Here is a 16,730-nt window from a genome sequence, read left to right on the forward strand (position 1 = left end):
CCCCAAATGTTTAAGAATCACCAGATGTCCTGGCATGTTCAACTTCTGACACTGGATGCTATGTTATCATTACCATCTACAAAGTCCATGCTTGAGTAGAAAAGAACAACAACAACAAAAAGCAAAACAAACAAAAAGAAACCTCTTACAATGTTTAAATAAACTTAGGAGTTCAGAAGTTAGTTGTCGTTGGCCACAGGTGGTCCATAACCATGTTCACACAGACACACAGAGACACACACACAATTGCCTGGGTATTGTGTTCTGGGCCCATGTAGTAGAAACTCAATTAATTAAATTTGTCCCTTAAAAATCATTTAATAAAATTTAAATTGAACATGTACATACCCATATATATATATATATATATATATATATATATATATATATATATATATATATATATATAAAAGGGTAGCAATAACATCACCACAGTTTCTTGAGAGGGAGAATGATGAATGACTTTTGTTTTCTACTTTCTTCTTTATGCTTTTCACGTTTTCTATAGGCTACAGGGATAGCTTTCCAAGAGCCTATTCCTGCCTGGTTGTGTCGGCCTAAATGGCATGCATAGGTAAACAAACAAATAACTCATAAGATAAGGATATAATTTTCTACAAATAACAGTACCGTATTAATTACTAAGAAGACAACTTTAAAAGATACTTCATTTCAGCCACATTGTGCTCCCCTCCTCGTCTTTTTTCTGTTTAATCCTATGGTCTAACTCTAGTGAGGAAATTGAATTTCATGTCTTGCTCATTTTGGAATGTTGTCAAGATCTGCTTACCGAAGTTCATGTCTATAGCTAATATCACAGCAGGCTTTCATCATCTCCCATCACCCTTCAATGACTCCAAGTGCAATCATTTCTGCAGGAAGAAGCTTTCTCCCTCCTCTGGTTCAACAACGGTATCAGCAGTAACAGCTGCTAATGTAACCCAGTGCTTACAAACTGTGAGCTATTTATAAGTAATTTTCATTATTTCAGAACAATGAGAAGTAGTATTGTTTTCTCATATGTTAGGTATTAAAAAAGGGAGACTTTGAAAGGTTAAGAAAATTGCAAATAAATCAATCAGTCTCTGCTTGGGAAGGTGAGACTGAAGGCTTTTGGTCTGACCTACAAGTATTAGCCTATCATTTCCTGAACTTTCTGTTAGAACCACAGCATGGTTCTCCCTGGAAACAACACACTTGGACAGCAAGATCTTTCAGTGGTTAGAGCTTGCCACACAGCCTAACTATCTAGGTCTGAGTCCTGGGACCAACAGAACCTACTCCCCAAAGTTGTCCTCTCACTTCCAGACAGTGATAAATTAATATGAATGAATGAATGAATGAATGAATGAATGAATGAATGAATAGATTTCACTTTGTAAATTCAGTCGTGGACAGTTCCAAATTTGGGTTTTTCTCCCAAAATTTTTGCTTTAGTGTCTTTCACTAAAATCATCAACAATTCAAATCTGGAATCTTTCTTTAAAACCGCCTTTAAAACCCTTTCTCAAGAAATTCTTCTCATTGATCACCTCTGCTTTTGACCCTTCATCTTACTTCAGCAATTGTCTATCTATGTGAGAGAAGGCCAGCTGTTCCTTGGTCTTACACTCCCCGGTTTCTTGTTATTTCAGCAACTGTCTATCATCTGTGTCAGGGAAGGCCAGTGGTTTTATGGTCCCCACACTCTCCTCCTCCCTTCAGAGCAACAGACACATGGCAACACGGCTGCCACAATTTCTTGCTGACATTAATGACCACGTATATAAGTTCAGGTCAACAGGACATGAGGATAAAAGATATACACAACTACTGGGAAAAAATAAGATAAAAAAATCTGTGTGCACTCTTTCCCACCCTATCCTGTGTTGAAATGGCAATAAATGAGGTTGTAATCTTGGACAAAAATGGAAGCAATATGTTGGAGACAGTCTTACTACTTCATTAACCTTTGCTCCTGGATAACAACATGAAAACAGTCATGTGATCACTCTGAGCCTTTTGCTAGACACTTCTTTCACTCAGGTTCATCTGGAATTCTCAAAATAGACCTTGAATTTATGGTGTTCCTTCTGCCTCTGCCTCCCGTTTCTGGATTACAGGCCTATACCATCACATCTTACCTCTTTCTAAATTTTTGATTCACTACTCTGGCACATATGTCAATTAGTCAGAAAAAAAAGATAATACATTAAAAATAATTTACACGTTATCTGAACTCTTTGGGCTTCAGATTTTCATGTGTCATAAAGAGAAAAAAGGAAATGTCAATCTGTGTCTCATGGGTTTGGGCTTGCGTGTGTGTGTGTGTGTGTGTGTGTGTGTGTGTGTGTCTGTGTATGTAGAATGTAGATTAGATGGTAAAAGTTCTAGACCTGAAACTAACTCACAAGAGAGGGGGAGGGCAGGGTGGTGGAAAAGCAACTGAGAAATTAAAAACTTTGTCTTAGTCCATAATTCTGAATGCCTAGCATTTTAAAAATAAAATAGTTTTGAATCTTAAGCTAAGCTCAACCTAACCAGTTCTCAACATCATACTTTTCATTATGTAGATGCTGCTATTGTACTAAATTGTCAGTCTGTGAAAGCTTGCCTATCATATAAACCAGGGGGGGGATTTAAAAATACAATAAGTCGTAAACTAATTTTCTTCATCACAGAAAAGATGCATATTGTATGCAAAGGAGTTAACGTCTATTACCGATTAAGCCAGAAAACCATTATAATATGAGAACACTGAAAAGTTACCAAGAGTTCGCTTCCAGTGATGACAAAGGCAGCACTGTAGTGTGTGTGTGTGAGAGAGAGAGAGAGAGAGAAACACACACACACACACACACACACACACACACACAGATCATGTGTAGGGTGTCCAGAGCACTAGCAGGAGTGACTTTCCACCTTGAACAGCTTAGTATCATGTGTCAAGCGCACAACTACTAAAATTTCTCCAAGTAGTTCATCCTTACCCTTGTGTGTGCCGAGAAAAAGGCGAATTTGTGTAAGTGGGGGCGCTGGTCCAGCACACTTTTTCTTGCAATCAAAGACTACTGGGTAAGCAACAGCTGTCAATATTTATATCCACAAGTTTTATTAACCATTAGAGGCTGCAAACGTGGCACTCAACAAATGTTCATATGGTATGTTCTAACCACAGGGCAAAAGCAAAACAGAACAGGGGAAGGAAAGCACAATTGTAATTAGACCTAAAAATGTATCCCAAATGTGCTTCTAATCACTCATCTTCTCCGCTCTGTTGGCTGCCGAAGAGCCTCCAAGGCATTGAACACTTCAGGAGAGGGGGCAGAGGTGACATTTTTCCTCCTTCTCTCCAGTTCCAGACAGCAGCTCACACACATCACAACAGAAAGGTCACAAACACAGACAGACGCCTGTTCAGAATACAAATGTTCCTGGGTTTGTTTTCTTCAGAGGCACGCTCCATCCCAGTGAGCTGCAACAGCAGCACATTTGGCAGTTTGTCCAGTAATGTGTCTGAGTGTGCCCTATTATCTTCCCTGAGACTGAAAACCACAGAAGGTGGTCTGCACAGAGCCAAGGGCTATTTAATAATGTGACAATTATTAACTCGATAGCAAAAGTAACCAAAGAGTTCAGTGACCCGGCCTCCCACTCTTGTCTAACGCCCTTCAGAGATGTCTCTTGGCTGTAGCCACACCAGTTCTGAGGCTCTTTTTTATTTTCCCGTCAGGAGGCAGGATAGATTAAGTTGCTGGATTACTTGGGACTTCACAAAAACCTTCATTTCTAGAACTGGCTGCGGAAAAAAAAAAAAAAAAAAGCAGAAATCAAGTTAACCTGGCTTTTAAGCCTGAGTCTGGGTGTTCCTCTTAAATGTCTGGAGGACTGTAAGAAGAAAGAAAAAGAAGAATGAAGGAGGAGGAAGAGGAGAAAGAGGAGGAAGAGGAAGAAGAAGAGGAAGAAGAGGAAGGAGAGGAAGGAGAGGAAGAAGAAGAGGAGGAGGAGGAGGAAGATGCAGCTCCATGAGAACCATCAGGGTAGGGAGAAGGAGCTAGGACTAGGAAAATACAAAATGCCAATGAAGAAAAGGGAAAGGGACAGAACTCATGAGACAGATAGAAAGAACAGAAGGCTGGCAGCAGATCTGCAGAGAAACTCTTTGGTAAGCCAGATAATCTGCTTTTGCTCAAGTAACCTTTTGCTGTTCACACTAAGTGCAGTTATAAATAGGTGGAGTCAGCAAGCAATCTTGTCAACCTGATGGTAATTCAGTGATGATTTCTCTCTGGTAAGGAGCCATTCAAAGACATGCAAATGAAAGAGCAATGATAATCACTGACTTGTCTAAGACACCCATCAGCAAAACGACGAGAAAACCCAAAACACAGGAGAACCTGTGTAGCGACTGTTCATCCGACAAGGGGTTAATATGCAGAACTCGTAAATAACTCAGATTAACCAACAGCAACACCCAACCAAACAACAAAATACAGTCCAACTGGAAAATGGGCAAATGTCCCAAATAAACATATATCCAAAAAAAAAAAATGCAAAGAGCCAACCAAAAAGTTTAATATCTAATTATTAGAGAAGTACCAGCCAAAAGTACAGTAGGATAGAGCTCACCCATTAGAATGACTATAACTAAAAAGACCAAAAACGTACAAATGTTGGTAAGGATGTGGAAAAGGGGGAAAATCTTACCTCCTGTTGCTGCTGTGGGGTGTGTGTGTGTGTGTGTGTGTGTGTGTGTGTGTGTGTGTGTGTGTTGGGTGTAAACAGTATAGTCATTGTAGATACAGAGGATCTTAACACTGAATCAAACTACCTATGATCTAGCAAGGATCATAGGTACCTCTCCTGGGTAGATATGCAAGGAGATGACGTCATTAAATCAGAGGAATACCTGCATGGCTGTGCTTACTGCAGCACTATTTGCAACAGCGAAGACAGAATCAACCAATATGTCCACCCATGGATAACTAGACATGAAATAAATTGGCAGTCCCCATTTGTAGTTATATTAAAATATCATTCTGCTATAAAAGGGTGAAATCTTGAGCCAACTGTGGGGTCGCTTACTTAGAATCACAGCACTCAAGAGGCTGAGGCAAGAAGATCATGAGTTTGAGGACAGATTGAGCTATACCACAACTGCAAGGCCAATGTGGGCTACACCATGAGATGTCTCTAGAAGCAAAAGTAAACAAAAAACTCCTATACAACAGCAAACAACAACAAAAAGCAAAGAACAATAGCCTCTCACTTGCAGCTACATGGCTAGATTGGACAATATTATATTGTCAGAACCACCAGGCTCAGAAGAATATATGGAAACCTGTTTTTACTCAGTTGTGGAAGCTTAAAAAACATTTGCCACACAGTAACAGAGAGTATAACAGAGGTCACTAGATGCCAGGAAAGTCTGAAGATGCTCAACATCTATTAGAAACAGTATCTGAGTAGAGGGAAATCTGACTCATTTAATTATTACACGTTGCGTATATCAAATTATATGCATGGTTATACACATTACATGGATCAAATTATAATACTGTACTCAAATAAAACACATTTAGTATTTAAATATGAAAAGAAAATAATCGGAACTCTATATATTTGATATAGTTAACAAACAAGGTTTTGTTTGATGCTTCTTATATGTTCTAAAGCAGGAGAAAGTTAGTTATATTACTTGAAATTTGTGTTTCATTGTGTTTCAGTAGGCTCTGCTCCTTATATGTGGCATATTAAAAATTAATGTGTTTTTTTTTAAAAAATTGTGTTTTTAAAAAAATAAACTACAGTCACTCAGCTTTAACACTGATATACTGTACTGTGCTTCTTGCTGCTAAGAGTGTTAATGGCTTTCATGTAAATATTTACAAATGTGGCATAACTTTGCAGACTGAGGTAGCTCTATAATATCTTTGAAGTAAAAAGAATGGAAATCTTTATGAACAAATCAATATTTGTTCAATCAATATAGTTCAATATTTGTTCAATTTAGTCCAATATTTAGTCTAATATTTGTTTTATTTTTCTCCCCTCCGTATTTCTCTTTCCCTCTTTTTTTATTCTCCCTTGTCCCTTCTTTTTTTTTCCTTTTCTCTTTTCTGCTCAAATAAACAAAAACAAGCAAACAACAACAAAAACAAAACAGAAACCCTCATAGACAAAAAAGACCTCACTTGTATCAGCACTCACATGGTAGTTGAGTATTTTTCACTCCTACAGTATTTAGGTTGATATATTCCGGACACTCTACAATGACTATACCAGTGGACAAGCCCTTTCCTATGTCCTGACCACGTGCTGTGCTGTTCAACATTAGCCACTCTTTCAATTTTAAACTATTAGGTGCCTCAAGCAAAATAAACACCCCAGGCCTTTTTGGCTTCTGAGGTAGTATATGGAATGCCTCTATTAAATTAATATGATCGAGATGAGATTCCTCTGGGAAATGCTCTGTAATCTGGACAAGAAATTATAAGGTAGGAGATTCTAATTAGCAACTGAGTGGGTAGACAACTGTGGCACCTTCTACAACAGACTCTTTTTGAGCCTTAAAGCTCACGGTACTTGTAGTACAAGCACTCTTGAGGTAGAAGCAGGAGATTTCTCTAAATTCAGGGTCAGCCTGAGCTACCCAGGAAGTTCTAGCTTAGCCTGGCATGCCCAGTAAGTCATCGCTAATGTTTTCCTTTTTATTTATTCCTCTCTCATATGTTACATCTCAGCTTCAGTGTTTGCCCCTAATCCATTATCGAACTTTATACTTCAGATGGTTAAAATGATAAGCTCTGCATTTTATACACATCATTTTAAAAACTTTAAAAAAGCGACAAGCCTTACACTATAACTGCAGAGTAAACTAACCTGGGCCACCTGTGGGGGCTCACAGAGACTGGCCCACCAACCAAAGAACATGCACGGGCTGGCTCTAGACCTTCTACACATATGTAGCAGATGTGCAGCTTGGTCATCATGTAGGTCCCCTAACAATGGGAGTAGAGGCTGTCTCTGACTCTGTTACCTGCCTTTGGATCCTTCTTCCCTAGCTGGGCTGCCTTGTCAGGCCTCAGTGGGAGAGGATGCGCTTAGTCCTGCTGAGACTCAAGGTGCCAGGATGGGTTGGTACCCCTTGGGGGCCTTCCCTTCTCTGAGAACAAAAAAAAGGGGGGGAGGGGGGAGGGGGGAGGGGGCATGAGGTGGGACTGAGAGTCAAGTAGGGAGGGGGCTGGAATAAGTCTGTGAAGTAAATAGACTATATATATATATATATATATATATAAGCATTTGAAAAAATACCAAATTGTACATTAAAAGGGAGACTCAAGAAATAAATCATAGAACATGAAAATATTAAAAACAATAAGCAGTTTGAGGCCAGCCTGGTTGATACAGTGAGTTCCAGGCTGTCGTCAGGGCTACATAGTGAGACTCTGTCTCAAACAACAAATAAAGAAAATGACAACAATAAGAGAAACCCTGAGGTAGGACTAAGGGAATGGCTCCGTTTGTAAAGTGCAGGCCTTGCAAACTCGAAGACCTGAACTGGATCCTGGCTGGGCAAATGAGAGATACTCTCAAAACAAGATGAAGAAAACAAGGTGGACAGCACCTAAGAAACATTAGCTGACATTGTCCTGTAGCCTCCACACCTACACACATGGACACTTCCCAGCATGCGTCTGCACACGCATGCACCCGTGAAAGCATGTGTACACACACACACACACACACACACACACACACCTGTATACATACACAGGGACGTATGCTCACCTGAGAAGCAGAACTACGTGTGCGAAGTCATAGAGCTGCTCATAGCACTCAGGGGTAAGGAGAATAAGGCAGGAGGAACAACAGCGCCTTAAGATGTCAGCTGTGACAATGGTTCATGGGTATATTTGCCTGCAATAGGCACTAACTGTGTCAGGGGGAATGAAAATGTTTTATCTCTAGAGTTATTTCCATGAAAAAAAAAATGAAATTTGCTGACGATGCTTGCCACTTTAGACTTCATTTGAATCAAATGAACTTTTCACATACAGTAGTGGGCAGATGTTAAAAAGGAAGGTAATTATGTGGATATAAATGGCCAAAGTATAGCGTTAAGTGAAAACTCCGATTTGAAAATATTCAAAGTTTATTTAACATTGTTACTGGCTATAAGGAGCAGGATGCTTCTGTGTAATACAGATTTTAATTTGCTTAAAATAAAAAAAAAATATATCATGCAACTGCCTTTCCCATGGCCAAATGCTGTCATGTAAATGCTGGAAGGGGCATGCTGTTACTCGCTTCCACGTTACATCTCCCAGAGTAGATCCCTGAAGAAAGATCCCAAGAGTTCTAAAGTCTAAAAACCTTCAGTCTAATGGCAAAGTCAACAATAGCAGTAACTAGTAAGAAGAGCAAGCTTTGCCCCTACTCATACATGTTCTGACATCTGAACCATCTCTACTCACACCCAGAGCCTCCTTCTTAAAAAGACAGCATTTCTATCACCCACTGATAAGTTAATAGAAACTACTAATAGCCTACTAAGTCCTACGGACTTTGGTAGATAGCAAAGGTAAAAACCAACAAGACAAGGACTCTGCCCTAGGGAAACTGCAGACAGAGATGGTGGAGAGGCCCTCAGAGTCTGTGCATATCCATCATTGTCTGCTGCCTACCCGAGCTGCTCTTAAAAGAAAGGGAGACAGAAAGACCTGGAGGGGACAGAAGCTACACGAGGAGAGCAACAAAACCAAAATCTCTGGGCACAGAGGTCTTTTCTGAGACTGATACTCCAACCAAGGACCATGCATAGAGATAACCTAGAACCCCTGCACAGATGTAGCCCATAGCAGTTCAGTGTCCAAGTGGGCTTCCTAGTAAGGGGAACAGGGACTGTCTCTGACATGAACTCTGTGGCTGGCTCTTTGATCACCTCCCCCTGTGGGGGAAACAGCCTTACCAGGCCACAGAGGAGGACAATGCAGACAGTCCTGATGAGACCAGATAGGCTAGGGTCAGATGGAAGCGGAGGAGGACCTCCCCTATCAGTGGACTTGTAGAGCATCATGGGAGGAGAAGAGGGAGGGAGGGTGGGATTAGGAGATGAGGGAGGGGGCTACAGCTGGGATGCAAAGTGAATAAAATGTAATTAATATAAAAAAGAAAACTTAAAATAATAATAATAAAAAAAAGCTGCCGCCAAGAGTCAGGCACCATGGTGCATCCTACATAGGGCCTCTGAGTTCACAGCTGAGACAACTGAATAAGAAGAGTGTGTTGCTTGTATGCTTGAATGCTTGGTCCCCAGTTAGAGAAACTGGTTGGGAAAGATTAGGAGGTGGGGCTTTGTTGGAGTGGGTGTGGCCTTGTTGGACGAGCTGTGCCACTGGGGGTGGGCTTTGAGGCTCCAAAATCAGGCCCAGTCTTTCTGCCTGTGTGGAGAGGCTGTGCTATCTCAGCTACTGTCTGCCTGCTTCTGCGCTCCTGGCCACGATGGTCGTGAACTAACACCCTGAAACTGTAAGGAAACCTCCAATGAAACGCTTTCTCTTACAGGTTGCCTTAGACATGATTTGTCTTCACAGCGTCGAAACAGTAACTGCTGCTGTGTTGGTTTCCAGTAAATAGGAGTGTCAACTATAAACCAGGGTCAAGACCCGATGTTGTTGACAGGATGGTGTGCAACATCGTACACTTCCTGCTTACGTGGAATTTATCATCCTTCCACATCCCCACCACTAAGACACCAGAACACAGTCTGCTAGGGGCGTGTGACCTTTCAACGATACAAACAGAACGCACCCAAGTCCCTAAGAGAACCAAAAAAATAATCAAGCAATAAACACATATACGATTCATCAGTCTAAGAGAGGAAAAAAAAAAACCAAAATACAGGAAGCCTAAGATCACAGGGGATGGGCCAGAGAGGTACCTACTGATGGAGTGATCTGTACTAATAATTGCTGAATGATAGTAAGGGCATATCCAGAAGGTCCCGCGGACAGCAAACACCTTCTCATACTTACCTATTCCTTTAATGAGGTGGCAGTTTGGAAGGTCCACAGATTCCACCTCTCTGGAGGCTTTAAGTCGACCTCTGTTGGGAAACAAAGAAAATCTATTTGTGTAGGCGTTCTCTGATTCATCTCGGAAGGGTTTTTAAGAGGCATACAGCAAGCCATAAGGCGGACGGAAGAGAGGGAGTGAAAACGAGGGTAGGAACATGCAAAGCACAAGAAAACAACATTAATCGTAGAGAGGGTTCTGTCCTCCATACGGGCAGGGATAAAAGATAGAGCTGTGGATTCAAGAGGTAACACACGCATGCAATTTCCTGGGCACATATAAACGGAGTGCCAGCTCACTCTTCTTGTAGCTCGGTCCTGGGAAGGGAGCGCAGGTGCCAAGCCAGAACTGAGGATCCAAAGGGCAAAATGAGCCTCCCGCTGTGAAAAGAAATCGGCAAGAGAAAAGGGTTGGATGGAGGGGACCAGTGAGAAGGCGCATGGGTAAAGGTTCATGCGGCCAAGCCTCGCCCCCGGAGTTCCAGCCACAGGACCCACGTGATGTAAGGCGAAAACACGCCCACAGGTTGTCCTCTGCCTCTACGCTGTTATCCTTCTCACCCCAACACGCATACATAGTACAGATATGAATACCATTTTCAGAAGAAACAAGGGCTGCGGAGATGGCTCCATTGGCAAAGCCTTCCCTGACTCACACAGAGCCCTGAGTTTGAGCCTCATCACATAAAACCCAGTGTGGTAGCGAACTGCTTCAACACCCCCCGCCCCCCAGCACTCAGGAGGTGAAGGCAGGAGGATCAGAAGTTCAAGGCCATCCTTGAGTATACCGAGAGATCGGGACCAGCCTGTGACACCTGTATGTCTCAAGTACTAAACTATTTAAAAGAAAATAGGGATTTCTCAGGGCCTGTGGATAACCGTGTGTGTGTGTGTGTGTGTGTGTGTGTGTGTGTGTGTGTGTGTGCGTGTGTTAGGAAGGTAGCAAGGGGTCTAGGAACATGTGTGAGGTCAGGTCAGAGGACAATATTGTAGATTTGGTTTTCTCCTTTCACCTTTACATGGGTTCTGAGGATAGAATTCACCATGTCAAGCTTGTACCGTAACCACTTTACCTTCTGAGCCATCTTTCTGGTGCCAAAATGAAAATAATACGATCAAAGAGCATTACATTCCTTGAAATACAACCATAAAGCAAATAAATACTATGTGGCTATGTACATGCAATAAAAATGCATTAAATTAATAAAATTTTAAAACTAATGTAATACAGTATGATAAATCTTAGTCCCAACCCCTAGAACAATTTAAAAGGCAAATTACAACAGCAAAAGGAAGCATAAATAATTGAAGCAGCTGTAGCAAGAACAGTACTGATAAAAAATGATGCCAGCGGTCATGGTGATCAAAGGAAGAAATAGTAAAAATATCTATAATTTGGCACGGGTCTAAGTTGACCACTGCTTTAGGTGACATACCTCAGTTTGTTCAGTTTTTCGGCTAACCCCACCAACTGGGTACCAACAGTCCCCATCTTACATGTGATAAGACCAAGTCAGAGAGAGAGGAGCAAGGTTCCTTGCAACTGTCTGGCAGTCTTCGCTCTTCTCACGGTACTTTTCTCACACAGGTGTGAAGAGATCTGGATTCTTGGGTTATCAATAGCACAGCCATGATCCTTGGCAGGCCTGTGGCTCTCCTCAGGTCTCAGTCTTCCTCACAGATACACTGAGGCTCAACCTAGAAAACTTCCAGACTCCAGCAACGTGTAGATACATCTAAACAATGGGTTCTAGTAAGCGTCCTGGGTTGGCCTCAATGCTGCTTCTATACAACTTGCTACTAAGGACGGTGAGAATGCTCACTCACCCTTCTGGAAGACCATGAAGTCAATAAACTACACGACTAAATGTAATCTGTTCCAGGCAACAGGTTCAGATATACTTGAATTGCCTAGCATAAGGCACTTGCTTCAGAGCAAACTTGGGTGACTAAAGAGAACCATCTTCAGCTGGGTCAGTTGCTCCAGTATCTTTATGGATACAGTCTACCTACGAGTAATACTGTAGACTCACTCAAAAGCCGAGTGTGACTTTAGTTAATCAAATAATTTTCATCCAATCTTCTTTATTACAAAAGGAAAAGGAGATTAATTTAAATCCTCTGCAGCCCAGCTGCAGCCCAGGAAGTAACTGCTAGCTATTTTCCCTGGAAGGCCTCTCTGCCCCCAATAGCCAGTGATATTCTATAGACTCCAGATTTGATGGCTCCCCTGAACCAGTATCATTTCCACTTCTCACCCTTCTCCCACTCCTTCCCACTGTGGAGGGGGGATGACCCCTGCCGCTTTTGTAACTAGGTGTCCCCAAAGGAGTTCAGTTTTAAAAACTTTTGTTCCTAATGGGGAAAACCCCAAGAGAGCCAGCTGCCATCCCATCCTTCTCCACAGCTGAAACACATGCACAATGCAGGGGGCATCAACAGCCATTCTGCACTCTTGAGAAGGCTGAGAACCTAAAGTCAAGAGTGAAGGGTTAAACCATACAAATATACAAATATTTGCTTAGTTGCTTAACTCCCATGCAATTGTCTCAGCACAAAAAAGTAAAGTAACTAGTCCAGGGTACCGGGGAAACAGAGCTTTCAATGGATTTGGGCTATATCTTGCTATAAATCATAAACTCCTAACAGTCATTAACTGGAAATCAATCTCTTTTTTATTCTGGAGAGAGCAGTGCCCACCCAGACTGGATCCAGACACAGGGCGGGTAGCAATAAGATAGGCAACACAATGGTACAAATGCCCTGACAGGGAGCCCCTTCTCTTGCCTTTAAATTAAAAAAAAAAAAAAAGTTGACAGGGCTTTATCTTCTGTGTAACCACGTACATAAAAAGGGGCTTTTATCTTCCATGCACAGACTTACAAAACCCTTTGGAATTCGCCCCTTTGGCTACTGTAATGCTTCCACTAGGTAGCTGGAATTTGTGCTTAGTCATGGAAACCTGGGGAATTTTGCTCAACCGCAGAGAAGCCAGGATGCTTGTGTGGAACTGGGCCATAGTGTACTGCGGAGCTGGCCTAGAGCACAGGAATTCCCTTGGTCTCACCAGCTAATCTCTCCAGAAGTTAATTATTTACATGTGAATTAGTGAAAGGAAGCAGTCTACCTAAGAAGACAGGGAAGGCAGAAAAGTAAAAGGGCATTTCCCCCAAGTGTCAATAAATGTACCTTTTCAGTTGAGGATCAGCTGTTGGAAACTTGCCTAAGGCACACAAAGCCCTGATTTGTAATCCCGGGACTACAAAGGAAATGAGGAAATTGGAAGCAAGCCTGGGCTACATGAGACCCTGTCTGTCTGTCCTTCTTTCTTTCCTTCTTTCTTTCCTTCTTTCCTTCCTTCCTTCCTTCCTTCCTTCCTTCCTTCCTTCCTTCCTTCCTTCCTTCCTTCCTTCCTTTCTCCCTCCCTCTCTCCCTTCGTTCACTTATTTATTGCTTAAATAAGTTTTAATGTATTTAATGTATTTGTATGCACATATGATGTGATGTGTGTGTCAGTGTGTGTCTGCATGTGTACCTTCGAGTGTGGAGGCCAGAGGTCAATCTCAGTTGTCTACCTCAATAGTTGTCCACATAATATTTTTTTGAAAGAAGATCTCCTGCTAAACTTGGAGCTCACTGATTGGTTAAAGTGACTGGCCAATGAGCTTCCGCAATGTACCTGTCTCTCCTCCTCACTCCAGCCCTGTGCTGGGCTGACAGATGGACACTCATGTGGGTGGCTTTCCTGTGGATTTTGGGCATCTGGACTCAAGTCCTCATGCGTGCCCAGTGCCCACTTTACCGACTTATCCATCTCCCTGAGCCCAGATGTTCTATATTTTGAATAAAGTATATAGTAGTCTCACGATGAATGACAAGGAGCAAGGTGGCAAAAACCATAAATAAAAAGAGTGCCCCTTCTGAAGTGGTCAGAAGAAAACTCTGGAACTGCCGGTTAGGGCTATGATAAAAGGCATCAGCCACAGAGATGGCTCAGGGGACAGGAGTTAGTTACTTACCACTCAGTCTTGACGATCTGAGTCTTATTTCCAGAACCTAAGGTAGATAGAGAAAACTTACTCCCAGAAGCGGTCCTCTGACCATATTCACACATGCATGCACACCCACATAATAATGACAGCAATAAAGTAAAGTTTTGAAGGTACAAGCATCAAAGAAACTGCGGAGGCTTGCGTCTTGGGGTTCCTGCCCACGCTTTGTTCTCAAGTGTACTCAAGTTTCACCACTCGTCCAAGTCTGTCTTTGCAACAGACAACAACCAGCCTGGGAGTGCCAGCCTACTTCTACTTTCTCCTCTATTGCTCAAGAAGGGAGGGGCAGAAAGGGTGGCAGTGGAGTGGCACTCTCCCCTGGGAAACTGAGCCAGCTACAGCTCAGTGGGAGAAAAGACAACTTCAATGACATTTATCCATCGGGGACAAACTTAATGAAAATTTATCCATTGTTTATTTCAAACTCAAGTGGAAATTTAAGTGGGCATCCTGGGAGAGGGAAACAGCTTGACAGCCAGTGCCCCGTCTTTAATAATTGAATAAACAGTTAGAAGGCACCAGTTAGAGCAAAAAGAGCAGCTCAAAGCAGGGACCTTTTCTCCTTCCTCTGAAAAGCCTTTCCTGCAGGGAGCTTAGAGCATGCTGCTTTTTGAAGTAGACTCTGGCGGCGGTCTGAGAGGAGAGAAGGTTGCATTTGATCATGTCACCGCACTGCAGGCAGGAGGGACTGGCATTGCTGAGGTCACGTGGTCATCCTATGCCAAGTAGAGGGTGCCCACTTCAATCTGCCAATGATGTCCCAAACTGATGCGCATACCAAAAATCCGTTATATGTGCACTATGCTAAAGAGTGGAGGATGCTGCCGACATAGCTTACTTGGGAAAGCACTTCCTGCACAAACACCCATGTGAAAATTGTACACAATAGCGCGGGTCTGACATCCCAGTCCTGGGGAGGCAGAGACAGGAGGATCCATGGAGTGTGCTGGGGAGCCAGTCTAGCTGCATCAGTAGGTCCTGGCTCAACAAGAGACCCAGTTTCAGAAAGCAATTGAGGAAGATACTCAGTGTTCACCTTCAGCCTCCAAATAAACATACACACACACAGACAAATACACACATGCACAAACACACACACACACACACACACACACACACACACACACGGTTCTCTTTTTATCTAGAATTCAGACTTAACTGGGAAACCTGATTGTCTGGGGGAGGTCGGGGGGAGCTCTAACTGTATAATGTTTGCCCCCACCTCCACATTCTTCTATCACCCCATTCGGAGCTTCAGCTAGCCAATGAACTCACCAAGTCGCCAGCTACAAAATCGCTGTTCACAGAAGTTTAGCTTAGTCAGGGCTTTGTAAACAAAGTTTGCACCAAGTTTTAAATTAGCTACCCTCTGCATTCAGCGCGTGCATTTGGGTGTCCCCCCCATTGCTCTCCACTGTATCATCTAGGGACAATCTGGGGTCACCGGCACTCATGGCCCTGTTTGATTTTTAGTGTGTCCTTTGAACGTAAACACAGGCCATCATATTTACACCACAAGACCTCTTACTAGCCATCTCCCCAGCCATATCCATTGTGAACTGTATTTACTCTTTCTTAATTTGTAACTATCCTTGGCCCTCAAAAGGACTTAAAATTTGGACCGTAGTGTTACTAAGCAAAGAGGGAACGTTGACTGAGAAAAATTCAGCTTGCGTAAACACTGATGATTTGACCATTGGCGAGGACTGAATGCATCCAGGAATTTTCATATCCTGTTTTTAATACTGAAAGCTGAACAGAGCCCACAAACTCACCGAGCTGCTAAGACCTCAAAGAACACAAGAAACAAAACCAGGAGACTACAGCAAAGCAGACAGCTTCTGCCAAGTGAAACAAGCAGCCCACAGAGTGGGAAGATTCATTTGCGATATGCATTTGATAGTAGCCAAGATATGGAAGAAACTTGCTCGTTAGCCAAATAAAGCAAAGCAGGCAAAGAAAAAGCCAACAAACCAGTTTCCAAAAAAGCAAAAGCCCTGAGCAGAGACTTCTTAGAAGACAAATGACGGCCAATGTGCCTGTGAAGAAATAATCAACATCTCTAGTCATCAGGAAAATCAAGTCAAACAAACTCTTCAAAAGATACCATTTCACTCTAGTTAGAATGACGGTGCCAAAAAGAGATAGAACAGCAATGAGCACATCTCTATACTAGAGCTTGAACACGTGGTCCCACACACGCTGGCACTCTACCACCGAGCCACACACCCTGTTCAGAAGGGAACCTTAATATACTGTGGGTGTAATGAAAAGCACTAGGCCACTGTGAAAACAAGATTTGTTAAAGTAGAAGTACTACAAATGACCCAGCAGTCCCAGCCCTGGGTACATATACCTACAGGGAATGAAGCCTGGGCTGATGAAACACTTGCATTCCAATAGTTTCTCAGCACTATACGTAACAGCCCTCAAATGGAACTTCCCTATGCACCCATCAACCGATAGATGTGCACGATGGATACAGTGGAATTCTATTCAGGGAGGTAAGAGAAGGAGAGAAGCTTGGTGTTGCGTGTGTTCAGGGAGGTAAGAGAAGGAGAGAAGCTTGGTGTTGCGTGTGTTCAGGGAGGTAAGAGAAGGAGAGAAGCTTGGTGTTGCGTGT

The 16,730-nt window shown here is 42.6% G+C and overlaps 1 protein-coding gene across 2 annotated transcripts in view; it reads right to left on the minus strand.

Moving 5' to 3' along the window:
- The window catches only part of Pon2 (paraoxonase 2), a 31,911-nt gene that overhangs the window by 12,773 nt on the left and 2,408 nt on the right, over positions 1 to 16,730 (minus strand). Inside the window, exons 2-3 of one of the 2 annotated variants that reach the window (XM_055612803.1) lie at positions 10,356 to 10,436; positions 10,017 to 10,087 (exon numbers count right to left, since the gene is read on the minus strand). In XM_055612803.1, coding sequence (XP_055468778.1) covers positions 10,017 to 10,087; positions 10,356 to 10,436 — 152 coding nt within the window. The remainder of the gene's footprint in view (positions 1 to 10,016; positions 10,088 to 10,355; positions 10,437 to 16,730) is intronic. The other variant, XM_055612804.1, reaches the window with a different exon arrangement.

Source organism: Psammomys obesus, unplaced genomic scaffold (genome assembly GCF_907164565.1).
Source record: "Psammomys obesus unplaced genomic scaffold, mPsaObe1.curated_primary_1811, whole genome shotgun sequence".
NCBI lineage: Eukaryota > Metazoa > Chordata > Mammalia > Rodentia > Muridae > Psammomys > Psammomys obesus.